We start from the raw sequence: 23,673 nt of genomic DNA on the forward strand, positions 1-23,673 counted from the left end.
CCTCCCGTCCCGGGAGGCCCCGCGGTCCTTGAGTGATGACGTCACGGGGAAGGCGTTCCCACACGTCGCGATTAGATTGACGGCGCTATATATAGAGGTCAGCGACAGAAGGCGCTTCCTGTAGCTCAGAGTCGCCCTGGGCTTACCGTTTTGAAAAGGGACAGGGGGGATACATGACAGTGAGTCGAGGGGTCCACGACCGCGGAGGAGGTTGCCATCGCGACGCGGCCCGCGGGAGAGTTTCGCTTCCGGGTTAGGCGGCGGCGCAGGCGCAGACGCGGCAGGAGCTGACGGCCCACGGGGCTCCGCTTCCGGGTAGATTTTCCCAGGATCGGCGGCTTCTCGGGCTCGGGCTCCTCGATCGCGGCCAGAGAGCCGACACCGCGCGGGCGGCTTCCCCGGGACTGAGGGACGCGGACCCCGGGGGAGGCCAGAAGGACCCGGATCGGGCTGGACCCGAGCCACAGACCGTCGCCCATGGCGGCCCTCGTGAGTACGCGGCGGGGATCGGGGGTCCCGGCGGCGGCCTCTGGGGCCCCGCGCTCACCGTCCCGCCTGCTCTCCCCGCAGGGCCCCGGCAGCCAGAATGTCACCGAGTATGTCGTTCGCGTTCCCAAGTAAGTCCTTGACCACATCTCCCAGTCCCCGCAAAAAAGCGATTAAACCTGCCTGAGCCTTTAGGCGGCCCGGCACCGCCTGCGATCCTCCCTCCGGACCGGCGCGACCTGAGGGCGGGGCTGGGGTGGAGCTGAGGCCTCTCTGGTTTTTGAACGGAATGAAAGAATGAATGAGTAGCTTAATACGCAGTACGATGCAGCCCCGTGGCCTAGCATTTCCTCTGCCAGGAATGCGTTTTCCCCAACAGTGACTGTACTGGGGGGATTCTTGTGGATCCTACAAAACCCAGTTCCAGTATTTTCCTCCTCCTCCAGGAAGCATTCCCTGCCTGCCCTCCCCCCTCCCCAGCTCAGAGGTCCCGATTATCCCCACATATTGCGTGCCCCCGAGTCTTTGTCCTTCCTTCTGCTCTTCTTCTGCATGGGTTTGGGAGAGTAGGATCCAGCTTCCCTGACCGACTGGGAACCTCTGGGGTCTTTTGTGGGTCCCCAGCATTGCCTGGCACAAAAGGCTGAGCCCGGGAGGGTTTGTTGAACGAATGATTGATTGACTGACTAAGCACTACCTCTTCTTGCCCACTCCAGAAACACAACTAAAAAATATAATATCATGGCCTTCAATGCAGCCGATAAAGTCAACTTCGCGACTTGGAACCAGGTAAGTCCCGGTTCTAAGGGCGAGAGAGAACCCAATCCTGGACTTGGTGGTTGTAATAGTTGCTTCGTGGTAATAGTAACTAAGGCTTAGTTTCCTCAGCTCTCCCTTAGTGGAGGTAAAATGATGACTAAGACCCAGGCTGGGCTGCTGGGCATCCCTGGAGTAGGATTTGTCGGGCCCCACAGGAGGCCTTCTCCTCAAAGGAGAACATTTAGAAGTTGTGCCCACTGGGGGGCATTTTTGGCCTAAATTTATCGGGGCAAGAGAGGGGGCTGCATTCTACAGATGGTCTCAGAGGCCCCGTTGTCAGAGGCTCTAGAAAGGACTTTGGAAGCTGTCTTAGTCCGTCCATGCTGCTATAACAGAATACCAGAGCCTGGGTGGCTTGTCAACAACAGAAATTTATTGCTCGCAGTTCTGGAGGCTGGAAGTCCCAGATCAAGGTGCCAGCAGATTTGGTGTCTGGTGAGGGCGTGCTTCTTGGTTCATAGCTGGCGCCTTTTTGCTGTGTCCTCACATGGCAGAAGGGGCAAGGGAGCTCTCTGGGGTCCTCTTATAAGGGCACTAATCCCATTCACAAGGGCTCCGCCCTCAGGACTTAGCACCTCCCAAAGACCCCACCCCCAATACAATTATATTGGGGGTTAGGTTTCAACATGTGCATTTTGGGGCGACACAAACATTCAGTCTATAGCAGAAGCCGGGTTTTAAGCAGGGAAGTCGTAAAGTGATCTGGCTGCCGTGGGGTCGAGGGCACATGAAGGGAGAACAGGGCTGGAGGCGACGGCTCTGGTCCAGGTGAGCGATGATGGGCCTGGAGCTAACGGAGGTTGTCAGAAGTGGTTGGATTCCAGCGTGTTCTGGAAGTGGAGCCAACAGGGTTTGTTGATGGATTGGATGTTGAGGGGTGAGGGCCAGAGCAGAATTCCAGACGATTCCATTTACTGAAATGGAAGAGCCTGGGGACAGTGCAGTTTGGACGGAGTGTTTGAGAATTCAGTGCTAGACATCTTATAGTCAAGCTGCTCGTTAGACCTCAAGGAGGAGACAGTAAGTTGGATACATGAGTTGGGAGACTGGGGTGGAGGATCTGGGTATTTGGGGTGGCATCTAAAGCCACAGAGACTGAACCTGCTTGGCAGAGGAGTTGACCAGAAGTCTGAAGACGGCGGCTTCGGACCCTCCCGCAGTTGAGTGACTCCTAGTGCTCATCTTGTTTGTGAGCACAGTCCTGTCTTTCGACTATTTTAAAACATCGCCTCTTGGGGCCAGCCCTGTGGCCTAGTGGTTAAGTTTGGCAGCCCAGGTTCGGTTCCCAGGCGTGGACCTACACCACTTGTCAGCAGCCATGCTGTGGTGGCAACCCACATACAAAATAGACGAAGGTTGAAACAGATGTTAGCTCAGGGTGAATCTTCCTCTGCAAGAAAAAAAAAATATTGCCTCATCCAGTTGAGCCAGTGAGAGGCGATAGCAACCTGCCAGTGTGGACACGCCAGCTGCACACACGTTCATACACAAACTAACACACTTTTACCCTCTCCCCCAAGCCCTGGCCTGGCCTACGTTGTCCAAAGAGGGTACAGTGTTTCCAAATCCCTGATCACTCAGTGAGGGGACATTCTCCATCACTGATCATCCGAGAGACATAACCCACCCATTGGGGGCACCCTGCCCCCCAACACTCTTCACCAAGAGGAAGAACTTGATAAATACCCTGGGAACATACCAGCCCTTGCCCCTCATCCAGCAGGAGAGCCCCCACCATCCCTGAGGACCCAGGGGAGTATATCCTCCCATCACTCACTGGCCCCTTGGAGGGGCCGTGCCCTGTGTCACCAGTCACCTTGAGGATGTCCCTGAGTAGTTATCACCTTGCAAGACACGTGACGTCCCAGCCACTGCTAACTCAGGGGGTTACACATATTCTTTTCCCTGATCTTGGGAGGCATCTCTCCATCTAATCACCCCTTGTTTTTATCACCCAGGGGTCACACCCCTTAAAAATCTAATCATGGAGATACATCCCCTAAAGTTCTCATTGTCTGAGGGGCACACTCCCTGAAAAACTAAGGCGGGGCTACATTCCGGTAAAAAACTCATCTGCTGGGATTGACACCCCTTTGTCACTAATCACTATGAGGGAGGGGGTGGGTACAGCTGTCTAAACACTTATCAGTCCCCCAATAGTCATTTGTCACCCACAGGCAACATTGTGGCAGAAACCCCGTCCAAACGCGTTCTTGCAGCAACCATCGCCTGAGACCCTCCCCTGGGCTGACGGTGAACAGGCCAGGCAGGGCCTCTGCCCTCTGAGGGTTACTGCCTTCAGGAGACCAGGCCTGTTAGCCCCCCTGTTTTAATGAGGCACATCCTGGGGTGGCTCCCTGAAAAGTGTGGGAAGTACACTGTGAGTCCTCGTGTCCCTACAAGGGTCCTTATGCTAGCCTCAGGATGGATAGCTGGGCTGGGTATTAAATTCTAGCTTGGTAACCATTTTCCCTCCAATTTTGAAGGCTTTTTCCCACTGTCCTCCAGCTTCTGGTGTTGCTTTAGAGGGTCTCTCACATCCTCATTCGTGATCCTTTATATCAGGAGTCAGCAAGCTTTTTTTTAAGGGCCAGCTAATAATTACGTTCAGCTTTGTCAGCCAGACAGTCTCGATTGCAATTACTCAACTCTGCCATTAGACTTCTGTAAATGAATGGGTGCAGCTGCGTGCCGATAAAACTTCATTTACAGAAACAGGTGGCCAGCCCAGGGGCCATAGTTCCCCCTGCCTTCCTGGAACCTTGTAGGGTCTGTTTCTCCTAGTGGTCTGAAATCTCTCGACCGTGGGAAAGAACGTGGGTCGTCTTGCCTGCTTCAGTTAATGTCTTGGTCATTGTTCCATACGGCCGCCACCTTTTTTTTTGGCTGCACTGTATTCAATTGTGTGGAGGAACCCCAGTGTATTTAAGCAGTCCCCAGTTGATGTGCGTTTAGATTCACTTCCAGTCTTTGGCCACCACAAGCAGTGCAGCAGGAAATAACCTTGTGGGTATGTCATTTCATCTTCCCCTGTTTGAAGGAGGGGTGAGCAGTACGTGCATTTTAAAATTTCACATCTGCCGCTCAATTGCGGAGATCGCAATTTGGAAAAGCCTCAGCCTTAACTCTTCATTTGGAAATAAGTACAAAGTGTCGGAGAGCAAAAAGTGACATAGTACAAGGCATACTCATCTCCCTTCGCCCAGGTTCACCGGGTGCCTTTTTGCCCAGCAGGAAGTTGGCTTTGACTGTCTGCAGCTCGGCATGGGGGGGTCGAGGGTGTTCTTGGTGGGGGGCACGGCCCACGCAAAGGCAGGCCCCCCGATGAGAGGTTTTGCCTCCTGCTCCCCCATCCCATCCCCCCAGGCCCGGCTGGAGCGTGACCTGAGCAACAAGAAGATTTACCAGGAGGAGGAAATGCCCGAGTCGGGCGCGGGCAGCGAGTTCAACCGCAAGCTTCGGGAGGAGGCTCGCAGGAAGAAGTACGGCATCGTCCTCAAGGAGTTCCGGCTGGAGGACCAGCCCTGGGTGCTCCGCGTCAACGGCAAATCAGGCAGGAAGTAGGTGGCGGCGGCGGGGGCTGGCCTGCGTCCCCCTCACGCCCTCACTCTGCTGGGGGACCTCTCTGAACTTCGATGTCTCACCTGCACCGCGCAGGTGACAGCACGTCCCACCTCGTAGGGTCTTATTTGCAAAGACGAACGGAGTAGGTGATTGTTCTGGAGCTCTGAGGGCCAGGATGCAGGAAGCCTGGATGCCCACACAGCAGGGGGCCACCCAGGGCCCCGGGGGTCATGAGGATTGGGAGGACACAGGTTGAGTGGATGGAGGGCGCGCCAGGCAGAACAGTGCGCACAAAGGCACGAAATGGCCTGCTGAGCTCTGGAGACTGTCACCGCGCGTGACAGTGAGAGAGGGCGGGTGGATCGCGCAGGGCAGTGGATGCCAGGATGTAGCTGCTCTGCAGGTGGGCTGGGGGAGCCTTGAAGGTTGTGGGCAGGGAAGGGGCACTCAGTAAGATTGCCTGGACTTTTGGGGCAGAAGAGGGTGAGGGTGGAGGCCAGGAGGAGGCTGGCAGTGGTTCAAGACTGAGGAGTCTGATCGCAGGGTCCATGCTCTTCATGGCTCATCTAACAGTCCTCCCAGAGAGGACCATGATGCTCTGCGAGGTGGGGAGTGCTGGCCCTGCTCTCCAGATGCAGAAATCGAGCCTCAGACAGGTGAAGGGCCAGCCCGAGGCCTCCCAGCCTCAGATTTTATTCAGAGAACCCAGGTGGCCCTGGAGAGGGGGCAGGTCTGGGGGCTCGGGCGGGCCAGGGCTGGTCCCAAGGGCCAGGCTGTGACGAGGGCTCCCTGCAGGTTCAAGGGCATAAAGAAGGGAGGCGTGACAGAGAACACATCCTACTACATCTTCACCCAGTGTCCCGACGGGGCCTTCGAGGCCTTCCCCGTGCACAACTGGTACAACTTCACGCCGCTGGCCCGGCACCGCACGCTCACCGCCGAGGAGGCCGAGGAGGAGTGGGAGAGGTGAGGGAGCCTGGGTGGGGCCAGGAGGGAGGCAGGACGCTGACATTGTCATCTCTCAGATTCCCCAGCGGGGAGCCAAAATGATTAGATATGGAGCACATAACCATAGCTTTGTGCCCCTGGGAGCTGGGGACTCAGTGGTGACCAAGCCAGGCCCCACCAGACCCTCAGGGAGCTCCCAGCCACTGGGGAGACAGACATGAAATCATCGGGGACGTACAGGGCAGTGTGAGAGCCGGGGAGGTGGTGGCTGAGCTGAGCCCTAGAGCAGGAATTGGCAGAGCAGGGTGGGGTCTCCCTGGCCTGCTTGGCTGCCCCCACACAGGAGGTTGCTCAGCTGGATCAACTGCAGGTAAAATACACAATAACATAAAATGTGCCATTTTAACCATTTTTAAGTCTATAATTCAGTGGTTATGTACACTCACAATGTCATACAACCATCCCCACTATCTGTCTCCAGAACTTTCTCATCTTCCCAAACTGAGACTCTGTCCCCATGAAGCACTGACTCCCCTCCCCTCCCCCAGCCCCTGGCCCCACCATCCACTTTCTGTCTCTGTGGCTGTGACTCCTCTAGGGGCCTCCTGTGAGGGGGTCACACAGTGTCTGTCCTTCTGTGTCTGGCTCATGTCGCTGAGCATCACGTCCTCAAGGTCCATCTGTGTAGCACGTATCACTGCTTCATTTCTTTTTTTTAAAAAAAAAATTAAAAAATTTTTTAATTGTAGTAAAAAACATAAAATGTCCCATCATAACCATTTTTAAGTATACCATTCAGTAGTGTTAAGTACATTCACGTTCTTGTGCAAAAGAGCTTCATTCCTTTTCACACTACCCATGAATTTTTGCTTATGCTTCTAGATACAATGCTAAGAGTCTCATTAAATGCAGTCACATGTGTAAAACCTTCCATCACCACAGTAAGTGGAAACACTTGTCATAAAAAAGAAGGCCCCCATAACTCCAGTAAAAACAGACGGACGTGAATACGTCGCAGCCGGTTTCTGTTGCCTGAGAAAGGCCCTGAGCCCAGGGGGGTGCTGGGACGCGAGCATCACACCAAGGCCTTCACCTTGAGGGACTCGGGGCAGACAGGGAACTAAAGAAGGGCCAGCTCTCCCCGTGTGACTTCAGGGTGCTCCATGTCACATGCGTGAGTCCCCTGGGTGAGATCACCCCTCACGTCACTTGAGTCGGAGGTGCAGGGAGGAGGCCCGGCTCCTGGAGGAGGGCCCTGAGCCAGGCCCGTTGTCAGCCCCCCCTGCGTCCCCCGCCCCTGCCTGCAGGAGGAACAAAGTCCTGAACCACTTCAGCATCATGCAGCAGCGGCGGCTCAAGGACCAGGACCAGGACGAGGAGGACGAGGAGAAGGAGAAGCGCAGCCGTAAGAAGGCCAGCGAGCTGCGCATCCACGACCTGGAGGACGACCTGGAGATGTCATCCGACGACAGCGAGGCCAGCGGCGAGGAGGGTGAGGCCGGGCAGAGCTCCCAGGGCGGCGGGCGGTGTCGGTACGGCCCCCTGGTTCGTGCCCACGTAGTAATTTACGAAGGTGGCTGAGTGAGGACACGGAGAGGTTAACACCACTGAAGGAAAAGTTTCGTGACTCACGGTTCCCCTGGAAACGAGGGCACGGCACCCGCAGGGCCACGTGGGGAAGCACCAGAGCTGGTAGCAGGCAGACAGGAGCAGCAGGAAGGCCTCGGCCACGGCCTCTATCGGGGTTTCTGCAGGACAGGCACAGCAGAGCAGGGTGAACAGCTGGGGATCAGCACTTTGAATAATTCTGGTGGGCTCCAGGCTGCAGGGCTGTCCCCAGTTGTCCCGTACCTGGCCCTGGGGTGATTTAGGGCGGGGATAGTGGCCCTGAGTGTGGGAGTTAGAGAAGGGGGTGTTCAGGGGTATAGAGTCGGGATGGGTTGTTGGTTTTCGCATGAGAGGTGCGCCCCTCGGCGAGCCCTTTGCCTTCTCTAAAAATTAGCTAGTCTCCTGAGTCGGCAAGGCCCCCAAGGTGTCCAAATGTCATGGAGTACACAAAGCATGATGAGCCCTCTCCACTCCCCAGGCGGCAGAGCCCCCAAGGCCAAGAAGAAGGCACCGCCCGGCAAGGCGGGCAGGAAGAAGAAAAAGAAAAAGGGGTCGGATGACGAGGCCTTTGAGGACAGTGATGATGGGGACTTCGAGGGCCAGGAGGTGGACTACATGTCCGACGGCTCCAGGTGAGGCAGGCGGGAGGCGGGTGTAAGACCCTGGGCCGGCCTGGCGGACGTGCCCACTCACCCTCTGCCCGCTCTCTGTCTTACAGCAGCTCCCAGGAGGAGCTGGAGGGCAAGCCCAAGGTCCCCCAGCAGGAGGAGGGCCCCAAGGGCGTCGACGAGCAGAGCGAGAGCAGCGAGGAGAGCGAGGAGGAGAAGCCGCCTGAGGAGGAGAAGGAGGAGGAGGAGGAGAAGAAGGCGCCCACGCCTCAGGAGAAGAAGCGGAGGAAAGGTGGGCTCGGCGTTCGAGGCTCCAGGCCCCATCTCCTCCCTCCCAGACCCCGTTTACCTGATAGCGCTGAGGGTGGGCGCGGGGCTCTCTGTCCTGACGCCCCACCTGTGGCCCCGTGCAGATAGCAGCGACGAGTCGGAGAGCTCGGAGGAGAGTGACATCGACAGTGAGGCCTCCTCGGCCCTCTTCATGGCGGTACGGCCCAGCCCGGGGCGGGGGGCGGATGGGGTGTCTCCTTCCAGACTCACATCCCCAGCCTCGATCTCACAGAAGAAGAAGACGCCCCCCAAGAGGGAGCGGAAGCCGTCAGGAGGCAGCTCGCGGGGCAACAGCCGGCCCAGCACGCCCAGCACAGAGAGCGCCAACACCTCCTCTACCCTGCGGGCGGCCGCCAACAAGCTGGAGCAGGGTGAGTGGCCTTCCGGTCCCCTTGACCCCACCACGACCTCTTGACCTCTGTCCTTGATCTTCAGCATCGGGAATGAGGCCAGATCGGGGCAGAAGCCTGTCTGCCCCTGAGCCCCTTGCACCCATAATCCTGGCACCGCCCGGCTGGGGGTCCCCCAGGGGTTCAGCCTCCCAGCCCCAAGACTCAGCCCTGCCCCTGCTCCCACAGGGAAGCGGACGAGTGACACGCCGACGGCCAAGCGGTTGAGGCTGGACACCGGGCCGCAGAGCCTGTCCGGGAAGTCGACCCCCCAGCCCCAGTCCGGGAAGTCGACCCCCAGCAGCGGGTAAGTTGGCGGGGACGGCAGGGGCCGGGCTGGGGCACAGGGAGGGCCTCGCTGACGCCCACCTCCCCCACCCTCCACTCGGCCCCTCAGGGACGTGCAGGTGACCGAGGAGGCTGTGCGCCGCTACCTGACGCGGAAGCCCATGACCACCAAGGACCTGCTGAAGAAGTTCCAGACCAAGAAGACAGGGCTGAGCAGCGAGCAGACCGTCAACGTGCTGGCCCAGATCCTCAAGCGCCTCAACCCCGAGCGCAAGATGATCAACGACAAGATGCACTTCTCCCTCAAGGAGTGAGGGCCCAGCCCAGCCACCCGCCAGTAAACAGGCTCGAGTCTCCAGAACTTTCTGGCGCTTCAATTCCACACACTCGCCGCCACGTGTCCCACGGCCCGTCTCTCACTCGCCTCCCTGAATCCCAGGACCCCCCAGCATTATCAATTCTGGAGAAACCTAAGCAGTTTTCTCCTCAGTTTACATCTCTCATCCTCTCTGGTTCCTCCTTCTGGAACCTTCCGACGCCTCTCAGAACTATTCCTCGCCTTATCCCTCAACCTCTGCCACGTTGACTGAGCCTCTGCCACACGCTGGCTGATTTCCTCAGCTCTGTCTTCCATCTCGCCAGCTCTCTCTCCAGCTGTGGCTCCTCCACCACTAACCCATTAAGTGCAGGCTCACCTCGCAGATATCGTGGGTTCAGGTCCAGACCACCGCAATAAAGCAAATATCGCAATAATGCGAGTCACACGACTTTTTTGGTGTCCCAGCGCATATAAAAGTTACATTTATACTGTAGTTTTTGCAGTGTGCAGTAACATTATGTCTTAAAAACAATGTACGTACCTTAATTAAGAAATCCTTTATGGCTGAAAAATGCTAACCGTCATCTGAGCCTTCAGCAAGTTGTAATCTTTTTGCTGGAGGTGGGTCTTGTAAAAAATGCAACATCCAGGGGCCGGGCCGGTGGTGTAGCTGTTAGCTTTGCGTACTCTGCTTTGGCGGCCTGGGATGCTCAGGTTCGGATCCCGGGCGTGGACATACCCATTGCCTATCAAGCCGTGCTGTGGCGGCGTCCCACATACAAAGTGGAGGAAGATGGGCACGGGTGTTAGCCCAGGGCCAGTCTTCCTCAGCAAAAAGAGGAGGATTGGCAGATGTTAGCTCACGGCTGATCTGCCTCACACACACACCAAAAATAACATCTGCAAAGCGCAATAAAATGAGGTCTTCCTGTACTTAGTTTCAATGACTATTTTCCAGTTCTCGAAGTCATCTCTGTTGTTTTTCAGATCGGCTGGTCTGTTTTGACAGTGTCTTGCCCCTTCTGTTCCTGATCCCTTCTTTCACGTTTTTATCTTCAGCATCCCTGTCTTATAGTCTCTGCCAGACACTTGTAGTACCCAAAGCTCACAGACAGGTATCGTTTGACTCCCTTTCGTGATGGATTCTTGTACTTTGTAATTTTGGACGGGGGACTCCTGTCTGGCTTGGGGGCTCTATCTGCAGGACTCCTGGGCGGTCTGTTTTGCAGGCAGCTCCTTCCAGATCGTTTTTGCCTTGCTCCTGCCAGATGCCCCAGGAGTCCCAGCCTGAGCCTGTTTGAGGTGTGGTTCTCAGCTTCCGGGCCCTGTCTCTGTGTGGCCACAAACTCCCAGACCCCTTTGTTGCTGATGTTGGCATCTGGGTCCTCCCTAGTTTTCAGCTTTCCAGTGATGTTTCTGGAGCTTCCTTTATTTTCTTACAAGTCGGTTATGCATTTACTTTATCCAGTTTTGCTAGGTGTTCTGTAGCCGGAGAGCTTTTTGGGTTCGTGCACAGTAACGTTGCTGGAAGCTGAATTTGGCAGCACGAGCTACTTTTGAACCCCTGTTCCGAGCAATCCAGCTGGGGGCCGGATGTCAGGCTTCCCTCTTGCCCGTGGCTGGAAACGGCAGGTGGAAACATCCCCACCCCGTTCCACAGGCCCTTGGCTGCCGAGCGGGGATGCCTGAGATGTCAGGCTAATTCCTAGGAATGTCCCAGGGCAGTCCAGCGTCCCTCCCCATCCTTCCGCCAGGCCATTTTGGGGACAGCAGGAATGAAGCCCTCGCCCCTTGCCCTGGCAGTTTCCCTACTGCCCTTCCTGCCATGTGGACCACAGTCTAAGGACTCCCCACCAGGCCAGGCCACACGCCCTCGCGGTTGGGAGCAGGAGCCTTATATTCAGCAGGACCTGGGTTCAAATCCCGGGTGTTTTTCCTAATTCTAGGTCTTTGAACAAGTGACTTTTTTTGGTCTGAAAGTCATCTTAATAAGTACTGCAGTGAAAACCACCACACCAAAATTATCGAAGCAATCCGCTGGGGATGGAGTTTCAGTCATTTCCAGCCTTTTGCTGAAACAAAATCTGCGTAGGATGAGTCCGCGAAGGTTTCCTGGGTCAAAGGGACGTGATTGGCAGTGTTATCAGCCAATGCTCAGCTGTGACCAATTTACCCTCCTGCCCACAGCACAGGTGGGGGGCTGGGGGGCCTGTGTCCCACTTGCACACTCGGCTGTGTGGAAGCGAACTTGTTTTTTTTTTTTTTTGCTGAGGAAGATTCGCCCTGAGCTAACATCTGTGCCAGTCCTCCTCTATGTTTGTGTGGGTTGCCACCACAGCATGGCTGATGAGTGTTGTAGGTCTCCGCCCCGGATCTGAACCTGCGAACCTGGGCCACCGAAGCGGAGTGTGCCAAACGTAACCACCACACCAGGGGGCCAGCCCCCCCGAACTTTCTGATTTTTGCCACTCTTGCATGCAGAGCCTCATCTGAGTTTGAACCCAGTCTCATCTGCGTGAGATCAAGCATCTCTTCAAATGCACATAAGCTGTTTGTATTTCCTCGGCCTCAAAAACTCTCACAAGTTCCTCAGTGCCTGGCACTGTGTTAACATGAAACGCGTGTCTGCCTGTCCTCAGAACTCCGTGTGGCGGGACTCTGATTATCCCCCTTCACAGGTGAGGGATGGAGGCTCGCTTCCCCGGGTCACGGGGCCGGGCGTAGAAGTCCCCAGAACATGCTGCTGCCCCCAAGACCCAGTGGGGCTCAACCTGCCCTCCCGCCCTGATACTCTTTGACCCCAGGATGGGGCTGGATCCCAGGGGCCCTCAGGTTGGCCTTCTAGAGACAGGAGTCCCTGCAAGGTGAGCTTCCCGCCCCCTGTGTCCCAGCTCTTGGCTGTCCCCAGGCCTCACCCTTTTCCTGTTTTGACGCTGGCCCAGCCCAGCCCGGAGACAGGGGCATGATAGCTTAATCCTCCAGGAGGGGCCATGATGGAGGATTCTGTCAGCTCACCCACCTGCCAACCTGCCTCTTCCCTGCACACATGACCACTCCACCTGGTGCACGACGCAGGGTCTCCTGAGCCCCAGCACCCTGCCTGAGTGGGCAGAGTCCCCCCGTGGGAGTCCCTCATCTCTCCCTCCAGACAGCAGGTGGGGTGGGCGCTCCAGGTGCCCGCCCTGTGTTCAGCCCTGGCTGCCGCCGCCACACTCGTAAATCAGGGGGCGGAGGGGGTGTCGGAAATGGGCCTGTGGAATGTCTGGATGAGGTGGGGGGGCCTTTAACTCTTAGAAGCACGGGGTGTGGGCCTGCCTGGCCCCAAAGATGCAGGAGATGAGCTGGCGTGGGACATGGGGGGCCTCGTCCCCGTGCAGTGGCCGGCAGCGAAGAGGTTATTTCTTCAGCCCAGGCAGAGGATAAATTGAGGGCTCGGGGCGTCCCCATCCTCAGGACCTGCCCGTCAGAATGGCCACAGGAAGCGTCGTGCTCGGCTCTCTGCTGCTTCTGCTGCTGCAGCTGGGCCTCGGCGGGGACCCTGGTGCTCGGGGGGCTCCAGTGGCGGAGGGAGAGCTCCTGTCTGAGCCAGCGGCAAAGAGAGGGACCCCAAAGCCACAGCTGGGTAAGGACCCCCAGGACCCTGCGTGACTCCCCAACTCCTTCCTGCCTCGACTCTGCCCGCTGTCAGCTGCCCCTTGTCCCCCCCAGGTGCCCGCCTGCGCCGAGCCTCGGCCAGCCCGTGCCAGCTGTGGAGCCTGTCCCTGCCCGTGGCAGAGCTGGGCCTGGGCTACACGTCGGAGGAGACGGTCATCTTCCGCTACTGTGCTGGCAGCTGTCCCCGCGGCGCCCGCACCCAGCACGGCGTGACGCTGGCCAGGCTCCGGGGCCAGGGCCGAGCCCACGGTGGGCCCTGCTGCCAGCCCACCCGCTATGCCGATGTGGCCTTCCTCGATGACCGCCACCGCTGGCAGCGGCTGCCCCAGCTCTCGGCGGCTGCCTGCGGCTGCGGTGGCTGAGGATGCCCGGCCTGGGGCCCTGCAGCCGCAAGAGGAGCTCTGCTGACCTATTTATTGCAGATCTGGACGCCGAGAAGACGAGACGGGGAGGTGGGCTGGGGCCGCCAGCAAGGAGCACAATAAAGAAAATTGCTCCTGCAGCCTCGTGACTGTGTGTTCAGCCAGGATGTGCCTGAACCCTGCCACCTTAGCTCCCGAGGGTGGGCAGGTGGGGTCCTGGGCTTCCCTGCAGATCTCAGCCCCGGCAAACAGCCAGTGCAAGGAAGGCCAGCTTGTGCATTGTCCAACTTTATTCACAAACTCGGTGTCTCTGAGAAGCTGGGGAAGGGCCTGGGCATCAGCAGGCTGGGGGTGGCTGCCCCAGCCCCTCTGGTCCTATCCCCTCAGGGAGGGAGCGGCAGATCACAGAGATGCGTCGGCCCCGGGGAACCCGACGCTCCCCAAAGAAGGACTCTTCGTCCCGAAGGATCTCGTGGGAGAAGTCGTAACGGGCTGAGCCCCTGCAAGAGAAAACAGAGGCTGTGGCTGGGTGGGGTGAGGGCAGCCCCTAATCCAGGCCAACTGCCCACCGTGGGGGGAATGGTAGTGCTGGCTGTGAGGTCTGAATGGGAGATGCTCAAAGCGCTGGCTGCGCGTCTGACACATTACTGGTGGGGGTGCTCCCTGGCTGGGCAGTACCTAAGGATGTACAGGGAGCCTGGCTCCAGCAAGAGTTCCAGCCACTCGCCCGGCTCCTGGGTGTGGACCAGCCGCATCACGCTGGGAGACAGCAGGGACAGGCCGGCGATGGTGGCTCCACAGAACTGGAAGAGGGGGCATGGTGGCAGGTCAGGCTCTGGCCTGCCTGGCCGGCCCATCCCCCCAGCTAGGAGCTCCAAGGCGCTGGCCTCTGCCCACCTTGACGCTGTCCACGTGCGGCTTGATGTAGCCCTGAGGTTCCAGGTCCAGCACGTGCACAGGGGACAGCAGGGTCTGGCCAGGGCCAAACGCGGCCGCCTGCACGCGCTGCAGGATGGCCCGGCTTGCCTCCGACCAGCGCGACTTCTCTGTCTCTCGGAAGCCGTGGATGGCCTGCACAGAGAGCTCAGGTCAAGCCTGGAATCTCCCAGGGGCAACAGGGAAACGGAGGCACGCGGCGCCGGGGGATGCAGAGCAAAAGGGCTGGTTTTCCCAGCTGACCCTTGACCTCACCCTCAACTCACAGCCTTGGTCCTATCTACCCCACGATCCTGGGTCTCAGATCTAGCTCCGGCCTCAGTCCTTTGCACCCATCCTCAGGCTCCAATTCAGATCCTGCCCCCAGTGCTGGCTCCGCCCCAATATTCACGTCTGTCTCAGTCTCCACCCACAACCTGATCCCACCCAACTCCCCTGTCTCCGCCCCCAACAGGTGACCCTCCCTCATCTTGCTCCACACCTGTTTCCACCCCTAACCTCTGTCCTGTCCCCCAAACATCCCTCAGTTCCAGGTCCTGCCTCCAGTTATGGCCCTGCCCTCATCTCCAAAGCGCTCTCCCTGGTCCCGAGGCTCCCCTCCGCCCACCCACCCCACGGGACTTCAAGACTCCGCCCCATTCCCCAGGTTCCGCCCCCAGCCGTAGCCCCGCCCCATCCCGGCGCTTTATTCCCTGTCCCCGCCCCTAACACCACAGGCCCCGCCCCCGCCGTAGCCCCGCCCCACAGCTCCCTGATCTAGGAATAGCCCTCATCGTAGCCCCTCCCTATCCCAGAGTGCCCTCCTGTCCCCCCGCTAATACCACAGGCCCCGCCTCCGCCGTAGCCCCGCCCCTACAGCTCCCTGATCTAGATACCGCCCTCATTGTGGCCCCGCCCCATCCCAGAGCGCCACTCCCGTCCCCGCCCCTGCCGTCCAAGGCCCCGCCCCCGCCGTGGCTCCGCCCCCGACGCCCCCTCCCCCCCCCGCTGCTGGCCTCACCGCGTCCCAGTGATCGTATTCGTAGCGGCGGCGGCGCAGCTCGGGCTCCAGCTCCCGGCTCAATGTCTCCTCCTCGGCTGCGCTCAGGAAGCCGGGCCGCACCACGGCCGCGTCCTGCAGGCGGCTCAGCACGGCCGGGCCCGAGCCCCGCACCCAGCCCGACCCAGACAGCGTCCGCAGAGCCAGCCGCCCAGTACCGGCCATAGCCCCGGAGCCGGGTCCTGGGAGTGGCCGGGGTCAGGGCAACGCCCCCGCCTCAGAGCCATTGGCTGGGGCTGCGCCGAGTCCCTGCAGCGATTGGCTCTCCTCAGAGTCCCGCCTCTCGCTCAAGGCTACTGGTTGCTCCTGGGCTCGTCCTCTCAAGCTATTGGCTCCCCGCAAAGCCCGCCTCCTCTCTCGCGCTACTGGGCGCCATTACCACAATAACTTAGACTATTGGCTGTGCCGCAAGTCCGTCCTCCAGGGGGCGGAGGCGGGTGGGGGCAGGCGAAGACAGTTTTGGCCTGGGGTCAGAGGTCGGGGGTCATAGAAGGATTTGGGCCAGGGCCGAGATTATGGAGTCGGCAAGGGCTAGAGGTTAAGGGTAGAGTACAGTCAGGCTGAGATGAAGGGGTCAAGGGTACAGGGGTCAGGAGAGTCACGTCAAGGCCACGATTATGGGGTGGGGCCAAGTTTGTGGAGTTGGGGGTTGCGGTCAAAGGTCAAAGCGAGGTCTTTCACCTCTGCCGGATCATTCCCACCCGCGTACAGACAGGCTGGCTCCCATCTTACAAACAAGATATAAACAAAAAAACCTCTTCCTGTAACAGTAGCGTTGGCGTGTCATCATTTTGCAGCCCTTACTGCAATATTAGTGGATCCAGACAAGGATTCTCACGGGCTCCTAACGTCACGAAAGCAAGCATACACCCTTGGCTAAGAGGTCACTTGCCAAAAAGTGGAAACTGAATGGGATCCGACTCTCTTTTTGTATATATTTAAAATTGTCCAGAATGAAAAGTTCAACCATGTGTAACTGATGAACATAGCCAAATAAAATAGTCCACTGAATTAAAAAAAAAAAAAAAACACTGACCCCAATTCTCCCTCCAGGCACAGCCCCATGTTCTCTGCTCTCCTTTACAGCAACATTCCTCGAAGCACTTGTCTAGCTCCAATATTTCCCTCCCCTTCTCTCTGGGTCCGCTCCAATCTGGCTTTTGGCCCCCACAGCACCGAAAGTGATCTTATTTAAGGCCACTAGTGACTTCCACCCTGCCAGATCCAACAGCCAGTTCTCAGCCTGCCGGCTAATTCATCGACATCCTGACGTCTCCTACATTTTAATTCCCAGCGCTGACCCCAGACTTACCCGTCCCCTGGGATGTCTGAGGCACGTCAAACATCAAATGTCCAACTCCTGATCCCAGCCCCCAAACCTGCTCCTCCCCCCGCCAGCCTTCGCATCTCAATGAATAGCTCTCCATTTTCCCTACCTGCTTTGGGCCAAAATCTTGGAGTTTGGGGAGATTACGTTTTCTCTCAAATCTCTCGTCCATCTGTCAGCCCTGCCTTTAAAACCTGGCTGGAATCCGACCTCTTCTCGCCACCTGGCAGGGGCCATCAGCCTCCATCTGGATTATTCCAACAGTCTCCTAACTGGTCTCCAGGTTTCTGGGCTTGCTGCAGAAACTCCTCTCACCTCTCCGTGGAAGCCATGGTCATGCTTCTTTTCCTTCCTCTTCTCACAACTCTTCGTGGCTCATCTCCCTCCTTGCTAAGACCTGCCAAGTCTTTTAAGACCCATCCTCCTCCTCTTTCTGCTCGCATCTTCTCCACTCTGCCCCTCTCACTCCACTCCAGCCACCCCAGGCTCCTCGTGGTCCACCCATGTGCCAGGCACAGTCCTGCCCCAGGGCCTTTGCACTCGCCCTGGCTGATCTGTCCCAAGATAGCAACCTAGCTCCCTCCCTCACCTCCTGCAGTCTTTGCTCAAATGTCACCTTCTCAGCAAAGCCTTCTCTGGTTACCCCATCTAAAACTAAGAATCACAAGAATAAGTTCCTAGAGGACGGGAATTTTTGTGTTTTCTTCACATTATGTCGCAGCCTCTAGAACAGTGCCTGGAATATTGTACTTGCTCAACAGAGTGCGTTGAAGTTAGGGAGTTGAAGGTCAGAGCCTCGGGGTCAGTTCGAGAACAGAGGGGGACTCTTGGAAGGGCAGGCGCATGCGTGCCGTGGCGGAGCAGAGAGGGAAGGCGCCACAGACGGGGAGCAAAGACTACAAAGATTTAATTTAAAATCACAGTGTCTCAGCCAGGATACCCGCCCTCAGGGGCAGGCACCCCCAAATCCAGAGTTCCTCAAGGGGCTCAGCAGCGAGGGGTGGGCGGGGCTGCAGCAGCAGCGTCTGGCTGGCACGTGGCCCCTCAACTTTCATCGGGAGGAGAGGTCCAGCTCTCAGGCGCTTGCTGGGGCAGGTTGGGCCACCGCCGCCCCCACGGGCTCCTTCTGCACCAGCTCCGGCTCGTCCTCCCCGTCCTGGGGAGGGTGCACCAGAACCTTATCTAAGATGCCAAACTCCTGGGCCTCCATGGGGCTCATGTAGCGGTCCCTCTCCATGGCCGACTCTGCGGGGGAAGCGAGAGGCGGCACGCGTGTGGTTAAGAGGGGAGACCTGGGGCCAGGTCTGGGTCCCCGTTCAGCGACTTCTTCTCTGTGTCACCTTGGCTTTCCCCGCTCTATGCCTCAGTTTCCCCATCAGTAAAATACCTATTTCAATTTTTTTTTTTTTAACTTGTTATGATGTATAATCCACATCCAGGAAGGACACAGATCGTAAGTGGATGGTGCGATGAATTTCAGACTGAATATATGGCCAGCACCCAGATCAAGAAGGGTGACGGGCAGACCTCCCCCCAGAGACCTCGCTGGGGCCCACTTCAGTCGCTAACTCCTCCCGCCCAAGAGGAACCACCATCCTAACAGTGGCCTAATGGCACAGGTGACCGTGGACTGTCCCCTCTCGCTGCTGCTATACAGCATTCCACTGTCTGAATAAACCGCCACTCTTTCCACTGCTGATGGGCATTTGGGTATTCTCCAGTTTGCGGCTTGTCCAAACAGGATTGCCCGTCTGCATCTTTGGTGGACGGAAGCAGTCAATGCTCTCCGTTACATGCCACGCAGGGAACCACAGCATCTTTTGGCAATCGCGCCCAACAGCTTTCCGGAGTGGCTGGACCACCCCCACTCCCGCCTGCGACAGAAAAGCATTCCCGCTGCCCCACATCCTCGACGGCATTTGGTGGTGTCAGTATTTTATATCTGAGCCCTTCTGGCGCACTGAAATGCTATCTCAGGGGGCCTTCATTTGCCTTTCCCTAATAACGAATGATGTTTTAATTAAGCATCCTCACTGAAGATGGTGAGCATCTCTTCTTATGTTTCTGGGCCATTGGGAATATTCTTTGTTGAAGACCCTGCTCAAAACTTTCGACCTATTTTAATGAAGTTTTTGAGAGGGTTCTGTGAATTGGGCTTTTTAAAAGGCTTAGAGTAGGGGTTCTCGATGGGGGGTGATTCTGCCCCTCCAGGGAACCCTGGGCGATGTTTGGAGACGGTTTTGGTTGTCACAAGTGGAGGATGCTAGTGGGACCTAAAGGGTGGGGGCCGGGGATGCTGTTCAACATCCTACAATGCACAGGACGGCCCCCACGACAGAGAATGATCCGACCCCAAGTGCTGAGGTCCAGAGGCCCTGGGCGAGCACATGGCCTGGCACGGAGCTCCGTGGGGGTCTGCCGGGGGCAGGGCACTCACCGATAACCTGCAGGCTCTGCTTGGTGTGCTTGGCGTAGATGCTATAGAGCTGCTTCTTGAGTTTCATGATCTCCTCTGCCTGGATGGCGATGTCTGTGGCTTGGCCCTGGGGGACGTCCCAAGGGAGGGGACAGGAAGGAGAAGGTTTGAATCAGTGTCTCCCCGAGAGGCTGGAGATGGGGACTTGGGAGCCCCCGGGGCTTCAGGCTGCCAGTTTTCAGGCTGGTGGGACAAGGCTCTGCGAGTCCCTCCACATCCTGGGTTCACCCTCACCGCCACCACGAAGGCTTCCTGTATTAACTATATATCTGCTTCTGGGGCTTTGCTGCCTGGAAGGAACCGCCCCTCCCAGGGCTAGCTAATTCTCAGAGGTAGCAAATAGCTCGCCCACGAGGACACCTTTCACATGCAAGCCAGCCAATCCAGAGCCCACACGGCCATACCTCCTTTATGGGGCCCTCACACTCAGGGCCACTCTCCCCTGCCCTGATCACCCCAGGGCCAGGTGCCAGACAGCTAGGAGCAGCCCCTATGCCCCAGAGCCTGCTGGAATTATTCAAATAAGCCCATCTGAAGTCTGCTTATCTTGCCTCGTCTGTTCTTCACAGAAGAAACCACAATAAAGGCTCCTGCTCACGTTCCCCCTCCCTCTGCCCCCTGACCCTCTGTGGGGCTTCCCCATGTGGCCCTGCCTGGTGCACTGTGCCCCCTCCTGTTGGGATCTGTGGGTGACAACCTGTCTTTTCAATGGCAGTTGTCTCCTGATATTATTCACCACTGCTGAATAATAATAAACCTACATTTTAAAAGACTGACACCCCCACGTGACTTCCGCCCAGTCAGTCCGTCTCTCTAGACCCCGTGCCCCATCCCCGAAGTGGCTCGCAGGGCCTGGCACTCACCCGGGCGCCCCCCGAGGGCTGGTGGATCATGATGCGGGAGTTGGGGAGCGAGTGGCGCATGCCCGGGGTGCCGGCGGCGAGAAGCAGGGAACCCATGCTGGCAGCCTGGCCCACGCACCACGTGCAGATGGGGTTGAGGATGTACTGCATCGTGTCGTAGATGGCCAGGCCCGAGGTAACCACACCGCCTGCAGGTGGGGGCGCGCGTGAGGGGCTGGGCCAGCTCCTCCCACCATCCTTTCCCTGTGGCAGCCCCTGCAACCCTTTAAAGGCAGAGATCTACAAATACCTCCTGGGGTAGGGAGGTGACAGAAACAGCTGACGCGGGCCAGGTGGCGGGACAATGAGAGCACGTGCTCCAGAGTGAGCTAACCATTGGCACACGTGCCCGTGGGCCAGGGGCACCAGATCTGCCACATTTTCAAGAGAAACTAGAAACCGGGAGAGTGTGGTGGCTGACAAGGAAGGTTCTGGAGCCAGCCTGCCTGGGGATGACCTCTAGCTGGGCAATTTATCCTCGGTGTGACCTCGGGCAAGTTACCCAGCCTCTGGGAGCCACGGTGTCTCCTCCGAGATGGGAGATAACTGAAAGGTACCTACCAATCAAAATGGCAGGTTCAGCCACCCGTTCGTGAATCTCAACTTAAAAGCAAGGAACAGGCGGCTTTTGGAGGTTTCAAGACACTTTGGGGGTTCTGAAGGAAGCTCTGCACCCATTATTTCCCCAGAGAGAGAACGTCCCTGACTGGGGGGTGTTGGTCCCCTGAGTCACCCAGGGCGCCCAGGAAGGCCCCGCTCACCAGGGCTGTTGATGTACATGTGGATGGGCTTCTTGTTGCTCTCGGATTGCAGGAACAGCAGCTGCGCGATGACCAGGCTGGCCACGCTGTCATCGATCTGCAAGTGGGGAGGGCAGGGGTGTCCCCAGATGGGGGAGTGGGAGAAGGCTAAGGGAGGCAGTTATGGGGTGTCTGGGGAGGAGTCAGGGAACCAGGATGAGGGTCAGAGCCCAAGGAAGATGAGTCGTTAAGAATTCAGGACCCAGGAGGGATGCAGTGGGGGGTGGTCGGGATCCAGGGGGTTGGAGGCACAGGAAGGGGGGAGTCAGGGGGCTCAGGGCCCGGGAAGGGAAGGGGTCTGGAGGGCTGGGGAGAGGGATCACTGCTGAGGGAGGGAGTCAGAGATCAGGAAGGGAGAAGCAGGGGGTATGAAGCCCGGGGGGTGGTGGTGGTGGTGCAGGGGGCTGGTGTGGGAAGTCAGAGGGCTTAGGTGCCCAGGAAGGGGGGTGTCAGGCTGCGACCAGAGCCGAGCCGAGGGAGGAACGTCCAAGTGGAAAGGTCAGGGGTCAAGGGGGTTGGAGGAGGAGGGGCGCCTGGGGTCGCGCAGGCGCAGGGGAGGATCGGGGCGCGGTGGGCTCACCGGACCCATGACGCACACGATGCGCTCCCGCAGCAGCCGCGAGTAGATGTCATAGGCGCGCTCGCCGCGACCCTGCGGAGGAAGATGGGGGTGAGGGTCAGGGGCCGCCCGTGCCCTGAGCCCCGACCCCGCGACCCCAGGCCGGGTCCCGGCGCGGCCGGTCTACCGTCTGCTCCACCACGATGGGAATGAGCGGGAGAGCCCGGGCCGCCGTGGCGTGCACGCTCCGCCGCAGGGCCAGGCCGCTCTCGGGCGTCCGCTGCGGGGGCAAGCGGGCGGCGAGGCGCGGCCCCAGCGCGGGGCACCTGCCTGCCGCCACCCGGGCCCCCCCCACCAATACTCCCGGCCACATCCCTCCGCACGTCCGTCCCGGCTCCCGTCCGATGGCGGAACTACAACTCCCGGCGTGCTTTGCGCGCACGGCGCTTGCTCACTAGGCCGCCCACTTCCGGGCCGGTGGGCGGGCACATTTAGAGGCGGGGCGAGGTCGGGGGCGGAGCCAGAGCCTGGCGTGGAGCCCGGGCAGAGCGGAACTTTGAGAGCCGCAAGTTCTAGTCTTGTTCCCGACGAACTCGACCTTCTTTATTTTAACAGCCAGCTCCGTTGTGCCCACTGGGCCCTGGCCTCAACGAGCTTCCAGCTTAGTGGGGCCGACTCCTACCGAGACCTTCCCATCCATCTGTGGCTGCGTGTGGGGTAGAGGGAGGGACCCCAGGCCAGGGGAGGCCAAGGGTGGGTGTTGCAGACTCCGCCTGGGAGATCGATCTGGAAAGGTTTCCTAGGAGGAGGGGGTATTGGAGCTGGGCTTTGAAGGATGGATAGGAGTTCGTTAGGTGGAGAAAGGCATTTCCAGCAGATGGTGGAGAATGGGCAAAGAAGTAGGAAGATTCTCGGTAATGGTTGGGACCTCTCTTCTCCTCCAGATCGTCTTAAGGTGGATTCTTTTTCATCTTTCAGCTCAAATGTCACTTTCTCAGAATTGTCCCCTATTTTGTCCTCAGAGCCTAGGACGGTGCCTGACATGCTGTAGGTGTTTGTGAACCAAGAGATGAAGAGGTGATAAGGGAGGAAGGTTAAGAGCTGAGGGCTTTTAAGGCAGCTGCCTCAGTGCAAAGCTGGCTTAATCACTGGCTTGCTGTGTGATCTTAGGTGCATTGCTTAACCCCTCTGGGCCTGAAGTTTCTCGTCTGGAAGATGGCCATGATCAAATCAGTCTCACGGGGAAGGATTTAAGGAGACCTGCTGCTGAGGTAGCATATGGAAGTCACCTGAGTTCAAATCTTGGCCCCCACTACTTACTAATTGTGTGTCCCTGAACCTCAGTTTCCCATCCATAAAATGGGGATAATGATAATAACCCAGTCCAAGAGTTGTTGTGCATGAGGTCCTCAGAACGGAATGTAGTATGTGCTCAATTTGTATTAGCTATTGATGTATATTAATTATTAATGTGTTAAATCAGGAACCACGGGGGGTCCAAGAAGTCTTCCCAAATAGGGGTCCATTGGAAGTGGGTTTTGACGGATGGATAGGAGTTCACCAGGCAGGCAATACCTTAGTGCTAGACTCTAAACTTGATGCTGGGTGCCCTAGATAAGGGTGGTTTTTGTGCCCTCTGTGCTCACAGGAGATTCCCAGTCAGATAGGGAGATAGAGTAGGAGGCCTTGGAGGCACCCTTGGCAGAAGGCCCAGATCGAGGCCTCACTGGCGTGGGTGGCGAGGTAGGGAGAGCCAGCATCTGGGCGCTGGGAGTGAGGAGGGAGGTGGGCAGTGTGGGCTGTCCCAGTTTCTGCTGTGAGTCAGGTGGGTGGGGCCCCGAGGGCCCCAGCTCCCACCTGGCCCTGGGGAGAAGGGCTGGGCCATCAGATACCACCACCCCTGCACCCACACCCCCTGCCCTCACCTGCTTGCTTATCCACTGTTCAACCACTTTTCACCTCCCCAGTTACCACCCTTGATAACACCCTCATCCATGTTCCAGTCACCCTCGTCCCGTGCCCGCTCTTAATTTTCCTTCTGCAGTCTGAGTGATCCTCTTAAAAGCGAATTGAACCATGTCCCTCCCTTGCCAAAAACCCTCCCCTTGGCTCCCTATCACCCCTGCTGATCTCTACACTCATCTCCTTCCACCCTCCCTCCCCGCTCTGCTCCCGCGGCGACACCGGCCAGCTTTCTGTTTCTCAAGCACGCCACCCTCCCTCTGGCCACCTAGCCGATGCTTGCACCATCTTCTTGAA

At 58.1% G+C, this 23,673-nt stretch overlaps 4 protein-coding genes across 4 annotated transcripts; 2 read left to right on the forward strand and 2 right to left on the reverse strand.

Moving 5' to 3' along the window:
* The first annotated feature begins 121 nt into the window (after positions 1–121).
* On the forward strand, positions 122–10,963 carry GTF2F1 (general transcription factor IIF subunit 1). The gene is made up of 12 exons (XM_058537987.1): positions 122–489; positions 571–617; positions 1,203–1,275; positions 4,672–4,865; positions 5,665–5,835; positions 7,125–7,309; positions 7,904–8,057; positions 8,144–8,325; positions 8,447–8,520; positions 8,596–8,734; positions 8,942–9,059; positions 9,150–10,963. The coding sequence occupies exons 1-12, from the start codon at positions 478–480 to the stop codon at positions 9,352–9,354; spliced, it is 1,554 nt and encodes a 517-aa protein (XP_058393970.1). The 5' UTR covers positions 122–477; the 3' UTR covers positions 9,355–10,963.
* Positions 10,964–11,653: 690 nt separating this feature from the next.
* On the forward strand, positions 11,654–13,574 carry PSPN (persephin). The gene is made up of 2 exons (XM_058538000.1): positions 11,654–12,981; positions 13,068–13,574. Exons 1-2 carry the CDS (start codon positions 12,828–12,830, stop codon positions 13,373–13,375), a joined length of 462 nt encoding a protein of 153 aa, XP_058393983.1. The 5' UTR covers positions 11,654–12,827; the 3' UTR covers positions 13,376–13,574.
* Positions 13,575–13,641: 67 nt separating this feature from the next.
* ALKBH7 (alkB homolog 7) lies at positions 13,642–15,530 on the reverse strand. The gene is made up of 4 exons (XM_058538002.1): positions 15,312–15,530; positions 14,273–14,446; positions 14,054–14,178; positions 13,642–13,875 (listed from the first exon to the last, which is right to left on the reverse strand). Exons 1-4 carry the CDS (start codon positions 15,513–15,515, stop codon positions 13,713–13,715), a joined length of 666 nt encoding a protein of 221 aa, XP_058393985.1. The 5' UTR covers positions 15,516–15,530; the 3' UTR covers positions 13,642–13,712.
* Positions 15,531–17,567: 2,037 nt separating this feature from the next.
* Positions 17,568–21,802, reverse strand: CLPP (caseinolytic mitochondrial matrix peptidase proteolytic subunit). Its single transcript, XM_058538001.1, has 6 exons — positions 21,602–21,802; positions 21,436–21,507; positions 20,817–20,913; positions 20,017–20,204; positions 19,115–19,220; positions 17,568–17,922 (listed from the first exon to the last, which is right to left on the reverse strand). Exons 1-6 carry the CDS (start codon positions 21,785–21,787, stop codon positions 17,753–17,755), a joined length of 819 nt encoding a protein of 272 aa, XP_058393984.1. The 5' UTR covers positions 21,788–21,802; the 3' UTR covers positions 17,568–17,752.
* Positions 21,803–23,673: the final 1,871 nt, after the last annotated feature.

The sequence above is a fragment of the Diceros bicornis genome, unplaced genomic scaffold (assembly GCF_020826845.1).
Source record: "Diceros bicornis minor isolate mBicDic1 unplaced genomic scaffold, mDicBic1.mat.cur scaffold_73_ctg1, whole genome shotgun sequence".
NCBI lineage: Eukaryota > Metazoa > Chordata > Mammalia > Perissodactyla > Rhinocerotidae > Diceros > Diceros bicornis.

Bases quoted from the DNA above. Each gene is read 5' to 3' on its own strand.
- GTF2F1 (XM_058537987.1), top strand. The intron at 5,836-7,124 runs GTGAGGGAGCCT...CCCTGCCTGCAG, and splicing joins GCCGAGGAGGAGTGGGAGAG to GAGGAACAAAGTCCTGAACC. The intron at 8,521-8,595 runs GTACGGCCCAGC...TCGATCTCACAG, and splicing joins CCTCGGCCCTCTTCATGGCG to AAGAAGAAGACGCCCCCCAA.
- PSPN (XM_058538000.1), top strand. From the start codon at position 12,828: ATGGCCACAGGAAGCGTCGTGCTCGGCTCTCTGCTGCTTCTGCTGCTG. The intron at 12,982-13,067 runs GTAAGGACCCCC...TGTCCCCCCCAG, and splicing joins GACCCCAAAGCCACAGCTGG to GTGCCCGCCTGCGCCGAGCC.
- ALKBH7 (XM_058538002.1), bottom strand. From the start codon at position 15,515: ATGGCCGGTACTGGGCGGCTGGCTCTGCGGACGCTGTCTGGGTCGGGC. The intron at 14,447-15,311 runs GTGAGGCCAGCA...CTCTCTGTGCAG, and splicing joins AATACGATCACTGGGACGCG to GCCATCCACGGCTTCCGAGA. The intron at 14,179-14,272 runs GTGGGCAGAGGC...CCCCTCTTCCAG, and splicing joins CGCACGTGGACAGCGTCAAG to TTCTGTGGAGCCACCATCGC.
- CLPP (XM_058538001.1), bottom strand. From the start codon at position 21,787: ATGTGGCCGGGAGTATTGGTGGGGGGGGCCCGGGTGGCGGCAGGCAGG. The intron at 20,914-21,435 runs GTGAGCCCACCG...CCCCACTTGCAG, and splicing joins TCGTGTGCGTCATGGGTCCG to ATCGATGACAGCGTGGCCAG. The intron at 17,923-19,114 runs GTGAGTGCCCTG...CTTCCCCCGCAG, and splicing joins GCAGAGCCTGCAGGTTATCG to AGTCGGCCATGGAGAGGGAC.